Source organism: Eleutherodactylus coqui, chromosome 12 (genome assembly GCF_035609145.1).
Source record: "Eleutherodactylus coqui strain aEleCoq1 chromosome 12, aEleCoq1.hap1, whole genome shotgun sequence".
In the NCBI taxonomy this organism is placed as follows: Eukaryota; Metazoa; Chordata; class Amphibia; order Anura; family Eleutherodactylidae; genus Eleutherodactylus; species Eleutherodactylus coqui.
In genome coordinates, this window is record NC_089848.1 from 90,224,193 (window position 1) to 90,246,597 (window position 22,405).

General features: G+C 42.9%; 1 protein-coding gene across 2 annotated transcripts in view; it reads right to left on the reverse strand.

The window, feature by feature from the left end:
* The window catches only part of PEX1 (peroxisomal biogenesis factor 1), a 52,121-nt gene that overhangs the window by 14,533 nt on the left and 15,183 nt on the right, over positions 1-22,405 (reverse strand). For both annotated transcript variants that reach the window (XM_066585760.1, XM_066585759.1), the window contains exons 3-13: positions 20,951-21,034; positions 18,163-18,277; positions 15,192-15,898; positions 11,497-11,616; positions 7,387-7,510; positions 5,956-6,059; positions 5,524-5,612; positions 3,980-4,112; positions 2,473-2,569; positions 844-1,014; positions 364-518 (exon numbers count right to left, since the gene is read on the reverse strand). In XM_066585760.1, the coding sequence (XP_066441857.1) occupies positions 364-518; positions 844-1,014; positions 2,473-2,569; positions 3,980-4,112; positions 5,524-5,612; positions 5,956-6,059; positions 7,387-7,510; positions 11,497-11,616; positions 15,192-15,898; positions 18,163-18,277; positions 20,951-21,034 (1,899 nt within the window). The remainder of the gene's footprint in view (positions 1-363; positions 519-843; positions 1,015-2,472; positions 2,570-3,979; positions 4,113-5,523; positions 5,613-5,955; positions 6,060-7,386; positions 7,511-11,496; positions 11,617-15,191; positions 15,899-18,162; positions 18,278-20,950; positions 21,035-22,405) is intronic.

Below are 22,405 nucleotides of genomic sequence, written 5' to 3' on the forward strand. Positions count from 1 at the left end.
AAAATACCTACAGCAAACAGGAAACAGCTTCACTGAGATATCAGATTACAGCTGCCCATAGAAGTCTATGGAAAGGAGAGGAGGGAACAGCAGCAAAGTTAGAGCCAGAGAGAGAAAGTTGCTGCTGGCTGTAGTACTGGATTTACAGTAGAGCTGTATAATGTCCTCCATGCTGATGCTGCTTTTGTGCGTGTATGAGAGAAACAGTCTAATGATAGATCCTGCTCCTCTATTCTATTAGGTAAAGATAGGTAGCCAGATATATCAGAATATGATCAATATTTAATATGAAGGCCTTTACAATGGCAACAAAGAATAGACTCAATTCTCTTAATGAGAGACTGTAATGAAAACTATGGTTACCTGTGCTGGTGGTTGGATGGATTTAAGGCACTGGAAAAGGTGAACTCCTTGCGATGAAATAAGGATGGGATTCAAAGAGTGCTCAGACTGACTTGTTGTAATGACAGCAATCTGGGTCTCCATTCTAATTATTTCCTTTATCAGGTCTTTCAGGACTGAAATACACAACCCAAAAGCCAAGTGGTCAGCGACTACTGTGGACAGCAAATCATGCATAAGGTCAGAGGATCATGTTCTTCTGCAGATGCCGATTGTACAGACACGCATCATTCTGTGTATTCCTGTATCATACACAGGCCAATTTCATAAGAAGCCACTTGCTCTATTAGTATCCAGTAGAACCCAACACAAACAAGGGGGGATAAATTGAACTCTATGCAATGTTCTTTTTGTTTAGATTTAAAGTCAGGATTGCTGCCAACCAGAATTTTCATTAGTGAGGAGATGATCTGTATTTTCAGTATAGACAATAAGACTTACCATATGAAACCTGCTTGCTGCGCATGGCCTCTGGGCTATGCTCTTGTTCTGGTGCAACTGGTACACCAGCAAGTTGATCCAGGTCATCCAGTAAAAGAACAGCCGGTTGTCTCCAAGCTGCCTCAGCAAATCCTTCTTCTAGAGTCTGGCATAAGCTTTCCATAGTCTTTCCTGAAAAGTCACCATATTAGAAAGTTTACAGCTGCTACATCCAATTAGGGACTTCATTTTCCTTTCATTTGTTGGTCATTTTTGCATTACTACTGCTAGACTTCATAAGCTTACTACCAGGTATTACAGCACCCATATCATTTGTCACCTAGCTTTCCACAGGTAATGAACCAGAAAGCTCAAGATAAACAGTGTATTAAGTCCTTTCATACAAGGAGAGTGCTGTGGCAAATGTATTGTAAGTGCCTAACAAGAGATATTTAAAGATACCACTGAGAATAGCAATTAAAGGGGTTGTCCAGGACTACAAAAAAAAATTTAAAAAGCGATGGCCGTGCTTGGTGTTGCAGCTCACAGCAACTCACTCACGTTTAAGTGAATGGAACTACACTGCAATACTAGACGACCACTACAAAATGTATGGAGCTATACGTGTTCCAGTTCCGTTATACAACGAATAACACTGATCTGCTGAAACAGGAATACCTGGATTTATTTTATGCATGATCAATTTTGATCTTTTTGTGTATTTAAATTGGCCAATGTTGCTAAGTTGGAGTAATAGACTATAGCTTTGCCCTAATGCAGCAGAGCTAAAAAGCAACCAGTGCTAAAGAAAATTAATAGCAGGTAAGTATTACCCAAAGCTACTGACTTTCGTGTATTTTTAAGTCCACAACGAGGCTTTCTGCCACACTTAAGGCGCTTGTACACATTCGAGGAAAGTTGGCCAACCCTACCGATTTTGGTGGGACTGACCAACTGACTAACGTGTATAGCAGAGTCCCCATACACAGTATTGGGAGATAGGGCTTGGGCAGTTGGATTTGAACATGTTAGATCCTTTGTTCTTAAGGAAGGTTAGCTGCTGCCAGAAGGTTATTTCTCTTACACACGTTTTTTGAAAGAACTTGGCAGGGAGGTTGTTCCAAACATCTTGGAGAACTAAGTACAGATGAACAGAGGATGTAGGCATGCTCAAATCCTTCTGTCTCTTTGTGTAATCCCAGACAGATTTGATAATGTTGAGATCAGGGCTTTGTGGGGGCCATATCATCACTTAAAGGGCCCCCTGTAATTCTTTATGCTGAAGCCAGTTGTTCATGGCATTGGCTGTATGGTTGGGGGTCGTTGTCCTGCTGCAGAATAAGTATGGAGTTAGACACCTTCTAGTTTGGAATAAAAATTCTTACTTCCAGACATTTTCTCCACACCTACCTAAAACTTCTACAGAGTACTGTACTTATTCAGCTACTTTCCTGAAATAAGAAATTGACCAAACAAACGAAAAAAAAAAAAGTTAAATATGTAATGCGGGGGTCGAATAAAAAGTGTTCAGGTTCCTATCTTTGCTAATCTTGTACCCCTCTCTACATTTCATAGTCAGCTGAAGGAAGGTTCCCTCAGATGCACTTCCTGGTACAGAACTATACATGTATACCAATCATCCTAAAGTACCTTTTAATAATTTACAGTCAATTTCTTCCACATAGGCTTCCAGGCCATCAAACGCCTCTTTACATAAAGCCTTTGCTATAGTCGACTTCCCACATCCCTGAGGAAAACAAAAAGTAAATGAACACAGGGTCATATAAATGGAGAACTTAACACATCATAATAATGTTATAACTTACAGCTGATAACTCTTTGCTAATCTTGTACCAACTTGACATGATATTTTGTTCTGTATTCACACACAGTATCTATTGTATCCTTACTCTATGAAAATGAACTGTGTAAATGTCATCAGTTCCGATAATGCTCTGCTGTCTAAACCCCCATTTACATGGGACGAAAGTCGGGCAAACTATGCCCAACACTCGTCCTCACATGTACTCGCTCCCGTACTGTTGCACAGGAGAGAGTATCGATGGCTCGCAGTGAGGCGTTCGGAGCAGATTTCTCTTCTCTCTCTCCCCTCCCCCCTTCTTCATTCACTAAACACAGCGGCAATTCAGTACTGAACGGCCACTTTTTACATTGAACAATCATCGTTCAGGATTATATGCAGTTTAAGGCCTTAGTCAGACGGGAGTTTTTTCGCGCGATTTGCGGATCGCATGATGGATGCGCATCCGCAAATCGCGTGACCGGCGCCCGAAAATCGCCCGAAAATCTGCTTCTAGCCGCGTTTCATTAGAAACGGGCTGGAGCTGTCCAGCGCATTGCATTCAATGGAGCCGGCAATACAGCCGACTCCATTGAAAGCAATGCGCTGCGGGCGAGTGTGGGATGAATTGTCGGGAAGGGCTTAAATATATAAGCCCTTCCCTGCAATTCATCCAGAAAAGTGTTAAAATAAAAAATATATACATACTCACCTGCTCCCGGCAGCCGGAGTTCCGCGCAGCCGGCCTGCAGTGGGTGTGAAGGGGGTGTGAGTCAGACTCAGCGCTGAGCCAATCAGGGGGCAGGTCTGACTCACACCCCCTTCACACCCACTGCAGGCCGGCCGCGCGGAACTCCGGCTGCCGGGAGCAGGTGAGTATATATATATATTTTTTATTTTAACACTTTTCTGGATGAATTGCAGGGAAGGGCTTATATATTTAAGCCCTTCCCGACAATTCATCCCGCGCACGCCGGCAGCCCATTGCTTTCAATGGAGGCGGCTGTATTGCCGGCTCCATTGAATTCAATGGGCAAACATCGTTCTTCTCTGCCACAGCTGTTACAGCTGTGGCAGAGAAGAATGATTTGTCTTCTATATGTTCTCAATGGGGTCGGCGCTGCTGCCGCCAGCCCCATTGAGCGCATATAGAGAAGAGAACAGGAATCGCAGATCGCAGATAGGTGCGATCTGCGATTTCTGTTCTATAATTTATCGGACGAGCGCATAAAAAGCGCTCATGTGTCCGTTACCATTGCAAAGCAATGGTTTTAAAAAATCGCCGGACGCATGCGCAAATCGCGCAAAAAAACGCCCGTCTGACTAAGGCCTAAACCAGCAGTCGGATATGGATACCTTTGGTCCATAAAGCAGGATGGCCCCGCTGCGGAGGCCAGATGCTGTCGAGACAAACTGTCTGGATAATGGCCATCCCATGAGACTGTGAACAATATGCTCGTAGCAGGTTGTCAGTACGCCATCAACACCACTGTAACATAAAAACACATAAAATGCATTTAGATACATTATTTCCTCATTTATACGTAGCAGCTGCTAAATGGTCTATAGGTTGAGTTAAAGGGGTGTTTCTGCCATGAATGGCAAGTGACCGCGGAAGCCTGTGAGTGGTTACGTGCACAATGAACACCACACTACTGCTGCAGCTTCTTTTGGGATTGGAGTGGTGTGAACCAGGGCTCCTGGGTTGGACAGGTGAGGGGGGACTTAAAAAGGTGAGTATGGCTTATTTCTTTATTTAACAGTGCTGAGAAGAGGAGCAGTGGCGCTGACTGCAAGGAGGAGGTAAGTATATGGGTTGGGGGGCTATTATTACTGGGGCTACTGTGGAGTTAATATTACTGGGGCTACTTACTGTAGGGTTAATATTACTGACAGGGTATATATTATTACTGAGGCTACTGTAAGGTTAATATTATTATTGAGGCTACTGTGGGGTCACTATTGCTACTGTGGCTGATATAGGGGACGCTATTACTACTGGAGCTACTGTTGAGGTCACCATTACTACTGAGGCCACTGTGGGGGTCACTATTACTACTGGGGCCAATATAGGGAACGCTATTACTATTGGGGCTGCAATAGGGGGTCACTATTACTACTGGGGCCACAATAGGGGTTGCTATTAAAACACGGGGCCAATATAGGGGACACTACTGCTATTGGGGCCACCAACAGAGGGGGTCACTATTACTACACGGGTCGGATTTGCTGCGGAATTTACAGTAGCTATAGTGGAATGGTGTATGAGATTTTAAAAATCTCAACCACACGTTGTTGAAAAAATCTGCACAAGTGGATATTGACATGTGGTGTGGGATGTAATTCCATAGCATGCTAATTTTAAATATAATCTATATCAATAGTCCATCCATTGCTCCAGTGTTCCTCACTGTTTTTTTTGTTTGTTTTTTTAAACAGCTCTGTCCTTTTTATAATGACGGAGGTAAAAATCATATGTTGTGATAAGCTATACCCCTAACCCCTCCCTTGGCCACACCCTCTGTCCTGCTTTGGGACTCCATGAGAAACTTTTGCTTCAAAAAGGACCCCATGGCTGAAAAAGTTTGGGAACCACTGATCTATATGATAACATGCTTCCTGCCTGCAGCCACCACTAGAGGGAGCTCACTGCATACATACTTATACAAGCTCCCAATTAATCTTGTACTTGCTGTATACATTTGTATGAAAGGAGCTCCCTCTAGTAGTGGCTGCGGACAGAAATTCTTTTACAGTACCTCTACAGTGTAGCTGCACCTCAGTGAGCCCTCTCACCCTCTTAGCCCTACAGAAGCTGCCAAACCTGTAGTTATGCTGATGGGTTTATATATTCAGAATTCATCCAAAAATAGAAAGAGAAGTGCTAACTTTTTTCATACCCCAATCTGTTCATCTGCAGGTAGGTGACGTTTTGATCAGGTTGCTGGACAGTGGGAAGACTTTCTGGTGGAGCAAACTCTAAATTCACCTAAATAAGATAAAAGAATTTAGCATTATACACTGGTTTATCTAAGAGAAGAAATTAGATTGCTGACTCCATGGCAATTACTGTAAAGATCTCTGATCCACTACGGCAGGAAGACCACCGAGTAAATGGCCAGCTCATTCTTATTTACCCTAATCTGTAAACTAGGCCAGTGAACACAGCACAGTCTATAAGCGGATACCCAAGTCAGACTTTACGAACCGTATGTAAAGATCTATTAAAGCTGACCTCTGAATATATCCAATATGGCTGATTCTATTTAGTGGCCCTCATTAACAGCACAGGGCATACTTCGCCCAAATAGGTGATCTTACTTGATATTTACATGAATTTTAGTCTTCTGTATAAAGTCTTGACATAACATGAATATTTCGTCCTGGCTTGTTGCTTCTGTAGAATTTTGTAGACTAAAGGAGAATTTTGCAATTTCTGTAAAGAAATTAAAAAAGTAGGTAGCTTACAAAACACAACGGTGGATGCATTTTTGTGTAAACATATGTAGTGTGGTAAAGCTCCTTCAGTGGCTGTAAGCAGGGAAAGAAAAAAAAAACAGGGTAAAAAAAAAAGCAGCAAATGCCCTGAGGTCCCTACTACCCTAGGAGATTTCCTCCACAAGCACTTGGCCAAGATAAGGGGTGAGATTTATCATCTCATTTTGGCATGAAAAAGTCACAAAATGTGGTCCAATTCCCACTGGTGAAAAAGTTTTCAAACTTTCTGATCAGCATGTTGCTCCACGTCACTTTTCCGAAAAGAGGGCCTGGCTTGTTGGGAGGGGGTGTGATCACCCCAGACTCACACACCTATGTGTAATTTACATCAGAAACTGGCATAAATTATACCAGAAATCTACTCCAGTTCCTAACTGGCATACATTTCTGTTTAGGTGTACAGCCGAGATGTGCCTAATACATGAAGAGGCGTAAGCATCGTGTGCTGACAAGGATAGTGTTAAGACTGGCATATAAAGCACTGGTCTTAATAAATCACCCCCAATGGTTCTTAAAGAAAATCTGTGAGCTACTTTAAGCCCTATAACCTGTCCATAGAATGGGAGGACTACTTGGTTCGTGCCGCAATGTATTGCAGCGGCGGGTTTGAGCAGCGACAGACCTTGACAGGGTCCTGACCAAGGCCATTTTATTATCTTAATGGGCCCAGTGAATGAACGCCATGAGTACCAAACTTCGCCTTTTTCCCGCGTGTCATCACCCTGTTACCCTCTGTTTTTTTTGTCCCTTACAAAATAATGAAAACTCATACTCGCCTCACTCCCCCATGTGGCTTCCCTTGATCTCTGCTCACTTCAGTGTATTCCCCCTACGGTGGATGACTGGCCTCAGAGTTACTGAGACCCTTGATTAGCCATAGAAGCCACACATTTAAACAGGCAAGTGACCGCTCAACCCAAAAAGGGAGTGGAGGCAGCTGGGACATGCAGAAGGTGAGCATACCTTGGTTTATTAGTTTTAATTAGCCTTACGGGAAGCTGATGGCTTTTAACTGTATCCTCAGGACATGAATTGAATTGCAAAGTGGTGTCACTGCCAGGGAGCCCGATGCAGATGCACCATTTACTCTATGGTAAAGTAGCCCCTGTCTTGACTCTAGTAATATGTTAGTGGATTAAGAATAATCCACAGAAAATAATTGCAAATGAGCAAAAATAAAACCAGGTCATCCAAAAAGTTTGACACTGAAGAACTGGTAACAGGGATTTATGTCAGTGAATTAAAAAGGTCTTCCTATTACTTACCTTCACCAAGAGAAAGTTGTGCAGTGTCGGTTTTCCCTGAAATCCAAGGCAAAGAGGAGGTACTGTGCGACTGCAGCCACGAGCTGAAGGCAGCTTTTATATCTTCCGCTGTAAGGTCTTTATCCTTAAATAATTGAAATAATAAAAAGGATAAGGAATCGATTTAACCCTTTATGGACATGGCCCAGTTTTGTACTTAACGACACAACAATTTTTCGGGATTTTCATCTCCACTTTTCAAAAGCCGTAACTTTTTTTATTTCTTTCTTCGACTTGTGAGAGCTTGTTTGTTTGTTGTGTGGTGAGCTAGATTTGCCTTGCATTACAAATATTGTAAATAAATGTATACCTTTTATTTAGTTTATTTGAGGAGGAGCAAGGTGAAAGAACGGTGTTCTCACCGATTCCCACCACTGCAGTGCGACCCCGGCTGTCAGTCTTAGTCAGCTCCCCTGTAACTCCTGAGCCCGCACCATCTACATACTGAATATGTATGGCAGTTTGCAGGAGCCCATTCCCTCCCATAATGTACATCATGGGATCCTGGGGCAGGAGGGAGTTAAAGGGGTATTTGAGTCACCATAATTTACTTCCAGTGGATAAACGACTGTCCAGGTCATGTGATGATCATTAAATGAAGAGAACCATTTCTTACAAGATATAGCATTTAAACACCGTCACTCCTGAACCATTTTTCGTTTAACTCATCCTTGCCTTCCAAGAACTAAAGTTTTTAGATTTTTTCTTAAAACATAACAGCTTGTTTTTTGTGGGACAAGCTGTAATTTTACATATTAATGTATTATATAATATTGAGAAAACCTTTAAAAACGGGGCGAATTGGAAAAAAAAGCAAATACCCCATTGTTAGGTTTAGTTTTCTTGGTGTTTATGGTGTGGTAACTATTCTGGGGGTCAGTATAATTTTTATGTTTTAAAACTTTGAAAAGTAAGTTGCTTTCTGTTGCCGTATTCTGAGACCAATAACTTTTTTTTATTTTTTTGTCGAATGCAACCACTGCAGCTTTATTTCAGAATTGGAGTAGTAGGGCAGGTTTTCCTCTGCTGAACTGAGGGGCTACTTAAACATAGGAGTATGGCTTTTTAGAAAAAAAAAATTATTTTACACCATTCCCTGCCCAATAGATCCTTGTTTTCAGTCCTGGAAAAAACCCTTTAACGAGCCTAGTACATCCATCACATGACCAGGACAGATTTTTAGACCATAAAAGCAGACAATGAAGGTTCCTGCTGAATGAATGCAAGTAGAGAATATGACAGCTAAGAAAACCCGTTGGACTGGTACACATTTCTGGTTAAAATTCACATTATTCTGTTCCATCATGAAACCGAACAAGAAAAAACCCCCAGTATGCCAGATCAGTCAAATGACAGAAACCAGCGGTGCCCGACGGAACCCATTGACTATAATGGGTTCCATTCATCAGCCCAGTTTTAGTCATGCTTTCTATCATTATACTGCAAAAAGTAGCGCAGCTCTGCTATTTATTTTGGTATTTGTGACTGAAACCATGATGGAAAGCCCTAAGTGGAAAGAGCCTTACAGAAAGTGTACAGTATGATAAAATTGCATAACTTTTCATTATACCAAGAACAACCTGCAATTTGCTGAAACTATGGCAACCATTTCAAGAAAGTGCGCGGCCTGGAAAAACCTGAAGCAAAAATAAAAATGTTCAAATGTTAAAAAGTTTATGATTCAAGAAATGTAAACTATCCAGGGATAAATAAAGCCATTCACTGGAACACAGGACATAAATAAGCATGTACTCGTGTATCAGAAGGCGGTGCCTTTGGCCGCTTTCAGATGAGCGTATTTTAGCTCCGTATTGGGTTCATGTTTTGCAGGCTGTAATACGGAGATAATGTAAATCAAGCAGGTAAAAGAAGCAGTGCGTGGCCGGGAAGCATGGAGAATGTTTGCCCATAAACTCACCGAGGGTCGGACACGACTAAATGGATAGACAGCCCATTAGAAAATAAAATACATGGAGGTAAATACTGATGAAAATACGGATTACACATGGCTGTAAAAATCACAGCATGTCCTATTTTTGGGTGATTTCACTACGAGAACTGTCCTTTATTGTCTATGGCAGTGTGCACACCCCCCCCCCCCCCCCCCCACACACACACACACACAAAAAATGTGAATACGATACGTTTTTTCCCTTTTAACTATTGAAACAACATGCAATGTTTTTAACGCACATAAAAATTGAACGTGCAGGGATGCAATGTGTTTTTAAAGTCGAAGTTGGAGATGCGCGAGCACGCTCGTTTAAGGCTGCTACTCCATTGAGTAGCAGTTTTATCGAGTAACTGTGTACTCGCCCGAGCAGCATTCGGGCGGTGGCGGGGTTTGAGCAGGGGGCAGAGAGAGAGAGAGAAAGATCTCTCTCATTCTCCCTCCGACTCCCCCCCCCCCCCCCCGCCGCTCCCCACATATTGCTCGGGCGAGTACACAGTTACTCGATAAGACTGCAACTCGATCGAGTAGCAGCCTTAAACGAGCGTGCTCGCGCATCTCTAGTCAAAGTGCATCGGAATTGCTGAAAAATCACAGGTTTTCGAATGCGATTTCGGTCCAAGTTTCTATGACCTACATCGCACTCGCCCTTGTAAATACAGCCTCAGGCCTCGGTCAGACGAGCGTTTTTTTTTTGCGCACCAATAAGCGTGCAAAAAGAGAGCTTCTAAAAGAACCAATGGGTTCCTATAGAAGCGCTCACATGAGAGAATGTTAGGTGCGCGAAACGGCGAGCACCTAACAAAGATCGGATCTGACCTATCCTTGGTGCGCGCTGCGCAGGAGTTTCCATTGACTCCTATGGGAGTTGTAGTTCATGGAAATTCCTGCGCAGGAAATAGATTCCCTGCTGCTTAAAGCAGGACATTTAAAACCTGCTGCCCAGAAGCACATTTTAAATGTCCCTCTGTAAACTACTGTTAGACCGCAGGGAAATAACAGGAATTTACAACGGGACATTTTAAAAGTGCTTCTGGGCAGCATGTTTTAAATGTTCTGCTGTAAGCAGCGGAGTATTCCTCCTGCCCCCCTGCTGGGCAATTCCCCAGCATTGGGGGCAAAAGGGGACTCCCTCTCCTCTCTCCCAAGGGGATTTCGCTATAGCAGGGGCGATGTTACAGGGCTTTCCCCGAAAGTGTGGGGACGGGGCTAGAGCGATGCAACCTCTAACCCTACGCCCTCTATATTTGCTATGGGGATTTTCTGTTAGAAGCCCAATAGCCCCGCCCACTCTCTCTAGCTCCCCCCACTCTCTCTGCGCTATGGTGATATCCCTCGGGGTTCCCATAGCAGGGAGAGAGAGCAGAGCTATGGGCAATTAACCCATAGCCCCGCTCCGTCTCTCCCTGCTATAGGTTAATTCCCCATAGCTCTGCTCTCTCTCCCTGCTATGGGGAAATCCTGAAACCCAGCGGTGTTTCTTCTCTCTCTCCTCCTGGAGCAGCTGGGCTTTTTAAAGCGCAGCTGCTCCAGTGAATGGGCAATTTTCATGCGCATGAAGCACTGCCCGTTCACACGATTTTGACAAGTGAGTGGCGATTTTTTTTTTTGCATGCCTATTGGTGTGCAAAAAATACGCTCATCTGACCAAGGCCTTGCACTGCAGCCGTTGTTCAGATTGGCTGCTGTGTATACGGTGTAAAAGTAAAAGCCCGTGACAGTATATCAGTGCATATGCAGTTATTTTAAGCATTGATTTTATTGCACTTTTTTATTTTTTTGAACCATACAAGCAATATAAAATCCTACTCTTCCCTATCACATTACATTACACCATCACAGAGACACAGTCATTAGATTCGGGGGTCTTTGTATGCAAGGTCAGTTTGGTTCCAATAAAGTCAATCATGATCACTTGTGTTATAGTCATTACCATCCAATGTTCTCCATCGGAGCCATTATGTAAAGCCATTAAGTAAAAACAGTGGCACTAGTAATGTTTCAAGGATGATTTGTTAACATTCCAATAATAAGCATAAAACAATTCAGTCCAACCTAAACTAATAATTTAATCTATCTCTGTGCATCTTCTATGGGCCAAATATGCCCCAGTCACTCACCAAGCACTGCCTCGGTTGCAGCGTGATCGATGAAGGGATCTCGGGCTGGTGTTCCAATGACTGTATCCTGACAGCTGAAGATATATTAATATTTAAGGTCTTCCTCAACCTCACAGGGATCTGCAAAATGACAAACGGGGAAAATTTATCATCAAGGGAATTTTTGACACCATTTTTCCTTTAGCTTTTGTTCCATTCTCTAGTCTAAGGCCGTCTGCAGACGAGCGGATCGGCTCCAGCGGCGAGAATTCTCGCCGCGAGACCCGACCCGAGCGCCTGCAGAGACGAGCGCGTACTCACCCGCGCCCTGCGGCCCCGACTCTTTCATGTGCCGGCTGCCGGCGCATGCGCAGACCGGAGCCGGCGGCCGGGTGAGTGACGTTTCTGTGCGAGGCTCTGCGAGCCCCGCACAAAAATAGGACATGCCGCGGTTTGTTTGCCGCGCGGCCAAACCGCGGCCGTCTGCATAGGAGTGCGTATTGTAATGCACTCCTATGCAGGCTTTGAGTGGCGGAAATCCCGCCGCGGGATTTCCGCCCGTGTGCAGGCGGCCTAAAGATGAACAAATTTATAAAATTTTGCACGATATTGATATATTTGTCACATCTTTAAATAGGTCTATAGGTGTGGAGTCACTTTGCATACTACTCGGCTATAAGAGTAAGACTGAGACAAATTTTGCAACTTTTAAAAAGTCACATGTCATAAATGGATATCGTCGTAATTGTACTATCCCGCTAAAAAATGTATCATGTCGTTTATAATGAGCTGTCATGACAGAATGCCTATCAAGCCATGCCCGAGGGTTGGCTCGATAGACTGTCTCCCCGATCGCAGTATGATGTAATGCTATGGAATTACATCATACTGCAGGAACGATCAAAGCATCGCAAGTTGTTGTCCCCTTTTGGGCCTAAAAAAAAAAAAGTAAAAATAAGATCAATAAAGTTTTACTAATTATTAAAAAAAAGCAAGCCTTTTGTCATATTTATAATAAAAGAATCTAAATAATAAAACAAAAATACATATTTGGTGTCGCTGCGTCCATAAAAATCCAATCTATCAAAGTAATGCATTATTTACCCCGCATGATGAACGTAAAAAAAGAAAGAAAGCCAGAAATGAGCTTTTTTGGTCCCCGTCTCCAAGAAAAAAAATGCAATAAAAAGCAATCAAAAAGTCGTATGTATTCCAAAATGGTACCAACACAAACTACAGGACGTCCCGCAAAAAATGAGCCCCCGCACAACTATGTGGACAGAAAAATAAAAAAGCTATTGCGCACAGAAGATGGCGGCAGAAAATAATTTGAAAAAATTAAATATCTTTGAAAAAGAATACAAGTAGTACAGCAAAAAAAACAACATATAGGTTTGGTATCATAGTAATCGTACTGACTAGAGATGAGCGAGCATACTCGCTAAGGGCAATTGCTCGAGTGAGCATTGCCCTTAGCGAGTACCTGCCCACTCGAGAGAAAAGGTTCAGCTGCCGTCGCGAGGGAGCAGTGAGTTGCGGCAGTGAGCAGGGGGGAGCGGGAGGGGAGAGAAGGAGAGAGAGATCTCCCCTCCGTTCCTCCCCGCTCTCCCCTGCAGCTCCCTGCCCGCCGCCGGCACCCGAACCTTTTCTCTCGAGCGGGCAGGTACTCGCTAAGGGCAATGATCGCTCGAGCTATTGTCCTAGTGATGCTCGCTCATCACTAGTACTGACCCATAGAATAAAGTTATCAGGTCATTTTTGTTGCAGTTTGTGCGCCATAGAAATAAGACACACCGAAAGGTTTTCATTTTTTTCCCATTTCTCTCCACTTAGAACTCTTTAAAAGTTTTTCAGTACATTATATGATACATTAAATAGAACCAATGAAAAGTACAACTTGTCCCACAAAAGACAAGCCCTCATGCAGCAGCAGCGATGGATAAATAAATGAGTTACGATTTTTATAAAGGGGGGGGGGATGAAAAAAAGAAAATGGAAAAATGAAAAAGAGTTTGGTCACTAAGGGGTTAAAGGGTGTTGTCAGTAGAAAAAAAATCACTACTTACCTATTCCTCTCTAGGTAGTCTTCTTACCGCATCTTCTCCTGGCTCCTCCACTCACCCAGGTCACCTCACTTCTAGCCAGCTGGATCCTCTTGCTCCTGTTTTGGAGCGTCCATTTGCTGCAGTTCACTTCCTGCAGAGTTGTGAAGGCTATGATTGACGTAGCCTTCACTGCCTAACAGGGAATTCTGAAACATCGTCAGCCTGCTTTAGCGCGCATGCGCGATATTTCGCAGCTAGTGTTTCACTAGCGGCGAGACATTGTGCATGCGCAGTCACGCTAGAGCAGGCTGTTGAGGACTAGTGATGTAGCGTACACTAACCTGCAGGAAGCAGAATGCCGGTAATGTACGCTGCGTCACAGAAAGAAGAGGATCCGGACAGCTGGAGGTGAGGTGACCTGGGGGACTGGAGGAGCCAGGAGAAGATTGCGAGGTGAAGATCTGGTAAGGAGACTGCCTGGGGAGCAATAGGTAGGTATAGAGTTTTCCTTTTCCAATGACAGAACCCTTAAAGGGTTTACAATGCTATGCAAAAATGAAAGCTGTGCTGTGATTGGTTGCTAGGGACAACAAGGCCTGTTTTTTTACTAGACAGGTTTGAGGCCCAAAGATGAAGATTTATCAACATTTGTGCAACAAAAAAGTAAAGTAGTTGCTCATAACAGTCACTAAGATTCCTGTTCTCATTTCTCAGTGGCTTTATGGGAAATTGATTGCTATGGGCAACTGCTCCACTTTTACCTCATAATAGTTTCTTATCGTTTTGCTATACAACAACTTACCTTCATTTACATCCAATCATAAAACCCTGATAAGACTATAGGGAATTGCCATTTAAGTAACCCCTCAAAACTGTACAGCTTCACAATTGGGCCTCATTCAGACGAGCGTGTTTATGTGCGTACATAGGTGCGCACAAGACCGCTTATCTATTTGAACCCTGTGTTTTCCTATGATGAGTTCACATGTCCGTGTTATACAGTGGTACAAACGCGCACCTGCAAAACATAGGACATGCGTGCACCGCGTAGGTCTATGGTGCATGTAAATAGTCCCCGCGGGTATTCCCCTTGTCACTGCTGTCACAGTGTTCAGTGACAAGGGAACTCCCCGCGGGGACTAAAGAATCCCCTGCCACAGATGTGGCAGAGGATCGCGATATTCTCCCATTGCTTTCAATGGGGCCGCCGCTGCTGCTGGCAGCCCCATTGAAAGCAATGGGCTGCCGGCAACCCTTGCAGTAATTTCCGGGGAAGGGCTTTAAATATAAGCCCTTCTCTGAAAAATCATCCCTGGCATGTGTTAAAAAAAAATATATAATAATACCAAGCGGTTAGATGCGCCTGAGCCCCGGCAGCGGCGGAGAGGTGAGAATATTTTTCTGTTTTTTACAAATTCTAGGGATGATTTTCAGGGAAGGGCTAATATTTAAAGCTGTTCCCTAAAAATCACTTCAGGGGTTGTCAGCATCCTATTGCTTTCAATGGGGCTGCCAGCAACAGTGACGGCCCCATTGAAAGCAATGGTGCACGGAGCTTCATTCACGTATGTTTTTGCATGTATGTGGACGCGCGCTTTTGTGCACACATAAACACGTTCGTCTGAATGAGGCCTTATACATGATTATTGGACATTTGATAAAATCACTGACCCAAACTTTTGCAATATGTGTATTTCCATTTCTGGTGTCATAATCAATGACATCTTTGATATCTTCAAAGCCATGCCACACAATCTTCACCACAGCTTCCGGCATCTTAGTGGCCACATCAGCGGATTCCTTTTGCCCCTCCAATCGCTCTGCACTTAACTTGCTATTCTTTTTCCGTCTCTTTGGGGAAGGTATTTCTACAATAGTTCCATAGGACACGACTATGTCCGAAACTAAACCTGGGGGTTCTGGGTACCACAGATACACCTGAACCGTGTTATCATTTGTATGGTCCAAGAATGCTTGGCTATTACTTATAATGGGGGGAACATTGTGAGATACTCGAAAAATTGCTTCCAGCCTAATGCTTTTCAACAAAGTCCTCCGAAAGAAATCCTTATTAAAGGCAACATTAGTCTGTGAGGGCATTCTTCCTAAAGCCCAAGAAAGGAGTTTTACTAATGAGTTCCATATACTGGAATCCTCGGGAGGTGGAGTTTCGGAGGTTTCACTCTGGTCTTTAAGTGACGAAGTATTGCTGCTACTTGTTGTTCTATAAGTCATTTTACTGGATCCAAGGTCACATTCTGCAGTTTTTAAAGACGGAAAATGAGGTGGCACGTTCTCAGACGTTCTGCTTTTTGGAGAGACAATTAACTCAGTCAGAGGCTCCAGTCGGCCATAACTCGTAGCTGGTGTCAACGCTCCTGAACAGAAAAGAATTTTCGTAATTTAGTAATAGAAGTCTAAAAATGTTTTTATTTTTCATTCCCCCCTTGCTTGTCTAGTGTGACATACGCCATAACGCTGAATTCTTTTATAGTAAAGCTCGGTATGTGCTGTAGAGGTTGGGAGTCAATGGGTGACCTATGCAAATATATAGCATAGCTGCATACATCGGAGCTATACTTACAGCCAGGAGAACAGAGTCTTACTAATAATGAGACACCAAAGACATAAGGTAGAGGACAAGGAAAAAAATGATTGAGCAGGCTCTTCCGTTGTATTCAATGATTTTCATGTATTCCTTAGAAGAGATAGATAGATAGATAGATAGATAGATAGATAGATAGATAGATAGATAGATAGATAGATAGATAGATAGATAGATAGATAGATAGATAGATATGAGATAGATAGATATGAGATAGATATGAGATAGATAGATAGATAGATAGATAGATAGATAGATAGATAGATAGATAGATAGATAGATAGATAGATAGATAGATATGAGATAGATAGATAGATATGAGATAGATATTAGATAGATATGAGATAGATATTAGATAGATATGAGATAGATATTAGATAGATATGAGATAGATAGATAGATAGATAGATAGATATGAGATAGATAGATAGATAGATAGATAGATAGATAGATAGATAGATAGATAGATAGATAGATAGATATGAGATAGATAGATATGAGATAGATATTAGATAGATAGATAGATAGATAGATAGATAGATAGATAGATAGATAGATAGATAGATAGATAGATATGAGATAGATAGATAGATAGATAGATATGAGATAGATAGATAGATAGATATGAGATAGATATGAGAAAGATAGATAGATATGAGAAAGATAGATAGATATGAGAAAGATAGATAGATATGAGAAAGATAGATAGATATGAGAAAGATAGATAGATAGATAGATAGATATGAGATAGATAGATAGATAGATAGATAGATAGATAGATAGATAGATAGATAGATATGAGATAGATAGATAGATATGAGATAGATATTAGATAGATATGAGATAGATATTAGATAGATATGAGATAGATATTAGATAGATATGAGATAGATAGATAGATAGATAGATAGATATGAGATAGATAGATAGATAGATAGATAGATAGATAGATAGATAGATATGAGATAGATAGATATGAGATAGATATTAGATAGATAGATAGATAGATAGATAGATAGATAGATAGATAGATAGATAGATAGATAGATAGATATGAGATAGATAGATAGATAGATAGATATGAGATAGATAGATAGATAGATATGAGATAGATATGAGAAAGATAGATAGATATGAGAAAGATAGATAGATATGAGAAAGATAGATAGATATGAGAAAGATAGATAGATATGAGAAAGATAGATAGATAGATAGATAGATATGAGATAGATAGATAGATAGATAGATAGATAGATAGATAGATAGATAGATAGATAGATAGATAGATAGATAGATAGATAGATAGATAGATAGATATTTGTCCCACTGGGGAACTTAATTATCAGCATATTTAATCATTCTTCTAATACACTACTTTTCTTAAGTATAGTAGTGCATTTGAAAACCTATGAGGTCAGCCAGAGGCTGAGCCTCATGAGCCACTGTAGCTGGCAGACCTCGAGGCTACATCCAAATCTGCGGGTGCCAAAGCAACTCATCGGGACACCAGAATAATATTGCGGGGGTCCAATTGGTGACAGAGGGAGTCCCCCTCCCTCTATCTGCCTTTTACAGGCTGCAGTCGCACTGACCTTTTGCGTGTAAAGGATTAAATAGCGGGAAACAAAAGTCTCTTCTGTGCCCGCTATTAGAGCAAGTGCCCAGCTGTCATCCCACAGCTGAGTACCCGCTCTCCCCGGCATGGGAGACTCACACCAAGCTTTTAATGCAGCGCCATCAGAAGACAGCGCTGCAGAATAAAGCCCCTTAACAGCCTCTGTCAAAAGACATATGGGCAGTTGTTAAGGGATTAAATGTAAGTTTTCTTGTTTTGCTGCAAAAAGGCTTATACATAGTGGATAATAACAGTACTTCATTGGAAATCCTCTTATATATATTCAGAATAGAACAGAAAGGCATAAACGAAAAGCCTGGGAATAAGACGCAACCCTTAAATAGACATACTGAAGTTTTTGTCATTAATAGTTCTGTTTTTAGTCAGTAAAAACAGCTTATAAAAGAACTCGAACTACTCACTTATTTGGATGTAAATACATGTGTACAGGTCCACCCACACGGGAAACACAGCGTTGGGATAAACTATTCGGATCTGGTCAAGAAGTTGCATTTCAAGGGCAGATGCATGCAGCTCCTGGCAAGAAGATCAGAAGTTCAAAATCAGCATATTCATATATAATTCATCTGACCTGACTCTAAACATTGACTTTTCAATTACGGTTGTGAGAGTCACAGGGAGACTATTAATCTCCAGTGTTACAGATACAAACATAGGCACTGGCAGGAACTCAACAGCCGCACTCACCGGTTAGAGAGTCAAAGAACCGCCAATATTTCCATCTATTCTTCCTGGACTCGCCGCCTCTAATGATTTGTCTATTTTAGTGAATCCTTGTGTTATTCATGATATAATAATTTGATTGCATCTTTTCTTAGAACTCTATACTGTGCCATTCCTCTGTTATTTCTCCTAGAAATGTACGAATAAACGGACATCAGGGTGTTACCATTTAGGGATGTGTGCCTACAATGTACAATATTGTCTAATCAGTGCCGACAGTACCAGATTATGTAGGGACTAGAGATGAGCGAGCACGCTCGGATAAGGCAGTTACTCGAGCGAGCATCGCTCTTCTCGAGTAACTGCATTCTCGTCCGAGCAGGCTCGGGGGGGGGGAGCGGTGGGGGTCGTGGGAGATAGTAGGGGAGAGAAAGAGAGATCTCTCTCTCCCCCCGCCCGAGCCTGTTTGGACGAGAATGCAGTTACTTGAGAACAGCGATGCTCGCTCGAGTAACTGCCTTATCCGAGCGTGCTCGCTCATCTCTAGTAGGGACTCATCCCTTTGATAAGGGGTATGGTAACATCCAGTGGTTAATTTATTCATCAATATTAGGCAGGAATAACAGAAGAACTCAGAGTTACGAGTAAAGATGCTCCAGAATCGTTACTTCATAGTGAATACAAACATTGACTAAAATAGTGATGGTGATGACACATCCTCTTTGAAAGGTGGCTCCACAATTTTTGAAAGTGGAGCCCTAGAAGCCAAAATCTAGACCGTGCAAGGTTGTATTATATATATCCCATATTGATTCTGCCTCATCACACTTAATGTAACACTTATAGGGAAACTGCGTAAGGAGAGTGCAGAACAACTCTCCCACATGGTGCTCCAGAGGGATATGAAGAGGGTTGTTGAGAAGGACATCAGTGAATCTCTGAAGTTGGGCTTCTCATCAGGTAAGTACAGTTAAAGTGGGAGGAGGTTCACCGTTCCAGAACTACTCTCTCAAATTGCCAAGACGTTTCACAAGTAGGGGAATACGTCCCATACAGCGGGCAAGGGGGAAGCTTGATGATTATATATTTATATTGCTCCCCATGACTTAAAGGGGACCTTTATAAATAGATATGCAATGACCTCCACCTTGTGATGGCTGCAACTAGCAAGAATTGTGTCAATTATTTTTATAGAATCATTTTGTAGGTATTAGAATTATGATATGTTGGAGCCAGTCTGCTGCTACTGTTTATTAGGGGAATTCTGCTGGCATTATTGTTTAGGGGGGTATTGCTAATTGAGGGCTAATGCCCACGGACGAAATATCACTGCGAAAAAAAAACGTCCAGACAACCGCCGCGAATTCCGCAGTAATAACCTTCCATAGACATGCCATGTAGAGCGATTCTCCGATGCCTGCGAGCAGAAATCAGCTGCGATTTTCCGCTCACAGGGAAGAATCGCAGCATGCTCTAATTTGTGCGGAACAACTTGCAGTCAATGGAAGCCGTCCGTCACACGATACTTCTACTGTAAGCACAGCGGAAGTATTGTGGGAAATCGTGTCAGCGCCCATTGCTGGCACGTCCTGCGCGGCACTGTGCATGCACGCTGGCCGAGACTCTTGCCGCAAATCCGGAGAGTGTAGGGTCTCTGGGTCTAATTCTGCTGCGATATTCTGCAGTCGGAATCCGACCCGGCTGTGGGCATCAGGCCTAAGTCATGCGTGATTATATGTGATGGAGGCACATTAGCTGTTATTAATTGAGGGAGAAGTTAACAAAAAAAATTAAAGACTAGGAAAGGAATTTTTTTCTTTCTTAAAAGAGGAGGGTTGGCTTTGGCTTTGTTGGGCTTTTTGCCTTCCTCTGGATCAACATTGAGCAAGGAAGAGTGGAGTTATTGGCTGAACTGGATGGACATAGTAAGTTAAGCTGAAAAAAAAAAGACCTATGTTACTAAAGTGATTGCTAGACTATCAGACTCATAGCTTTTCCAGGTCTTTTTAGAACCAGTAGACCACCCATCACTGTCAAAACAGCTTTCAGCATGATAATGTCACACCGCAGGCAGTTACACCCCAGAGGTGACGCTGCTGTGTTAGCTTACACAAGGGAGAATACTCTAACGTAAAGATATCTGTAATGTATAGATTAATAATCTGACCCAAAGTTCTATTGTGGCCCCCATGGAAGGATAAATATTAGAGATGAGCGAACGTACTCGGTAAGGCCGATTTCGCAATCGAGCATCGCGATTTTCGAGTACTTCACTACTTGGGTGAAAAGATTCGGGGGGCGCCGTGGGTGAGCGGGGGGTTGCAGAGGGGAGTGGGGGGGAGAGGGAGAGAGAGCTCCCACCTGTTCCGCGCTGCTACCCCCCGCTCCACCGGCGACCCCCGAATCTTTTCACCCGAGTAGTGAAGTACTCGAAAATCGCAATGCTCGATTGCGAAATTGGCCTTACCGAGTACGTTCGCTCATCTCTAGTAAATATAAAAAGTTTTTAAAATTATAAAATTTTACCAGTATTTCCCAATCATCAGCAGATAGTGGTTCAACTGTGACTTCCTTACAAGACAGGACATTACTGCACGGCTTCAGGAACACCTGAAGAGAAAGAAGAGAAATGTCATTACAGCAGGCCTGGCCATTAGAGATGAGCGAGCACGCTCGGATAAGGCAGTTACTCGAGCGAGCATCGATCTTCTCGAGTAACTCCATTCTCGTCCGAGCAAGCTCGGGGGGGCGTCGGGGAGGAGTGGGGGGGCTGGAGAGTGAGATCGATCTCTCTCCCCCTCCGTTCCCCGGAGCCTGCTCAGACGAGAATGCAGTTACTCGAGAAGATCGATGCTCGCTCGAGTAACTGCCTTATCCGAGCGTGCTCGCTCATCTCTACCGGCCATATAACTAGAGATTAGTGGGGGTTCTGTAGCTGGGACTCATTTCGATCTTGAAATTGTTGTGAAAAAGTTCCTGCATGTTCACTGTCTGTCTCCATTAGGCTGCCTTCACACTGGCGAGAAAACAGCGCGATGAGAGAGCGCGTGAAAACGCAGAATTATGAAACCCATGATTTTCAATGGCTTCATTCCCATTTGCGATGTTTCCCGTCCTGTGATGTTGCTGCATGTCCCATCTTTCTGTGTTTCGCGATTTTTTTTTTTCTTTCTCACCCATGTTTCCCTATGGAGCCTCCGCTTTATTGCATCGCAACTCACAAACTTGTTCGTGCAATACATCTTTAACATTAGCAACTCCTATTGTCTATCGCGTGAGAAAATCGCAAGCGGCAGCGATGAGATGCAAGATTATTTTCAGGAAAAAGCATCGCTGACACTTAAACATCTCAAATACAAAAATGCAATATTGCCACGATTCTCTTGCGTCGGTATCGTGATCGCCAGTGTGAAGGAGTTCTTAGGGTGTTCTTAACTTTTTGTCTGGCAGGCAGGGGAGAGAGGGAGAGAGAGAGGAAAAAAAAAAAAAGCTCGGCACCCGGCGTCCCATATACAAAAATGCTCGAGTCTCCCATTGTAGTCAACGGGGTTCGTTACTCGAGTAGAGCTCTCGAATTTTACAAAAAGCTCGACTCGAATAACACGGACCCGAGCATTTGGGTGCTCGCTCATCTCTAACTTGGACCATTAGTCAGAGTTTGAAAATCGTTGCATCGCTTATTGTTATCCGATTCTGGGACGAGATTAGAACAGGATATGTGCAATGTTCTGCACATTGGACGGCACTTGGAAGGGAGGTTCCATGCTGGCAGTCCACCACCAGGACTGTCATGCTGCCGCTTGTTCTATTTATTTTATGATTTCATTCTGCTTTATCTGATCCTGATAGGGGGGGGGGGGGGGGGGGGACCTTACAACCCTTCACTAGGCTGAGAATTTGCCTGACTGCAGAAAAACCCTATTTAGTGGGAGCTATACTATTGATAGCTTTTGAGTATATCAAAACTCACCTACTAAAGGA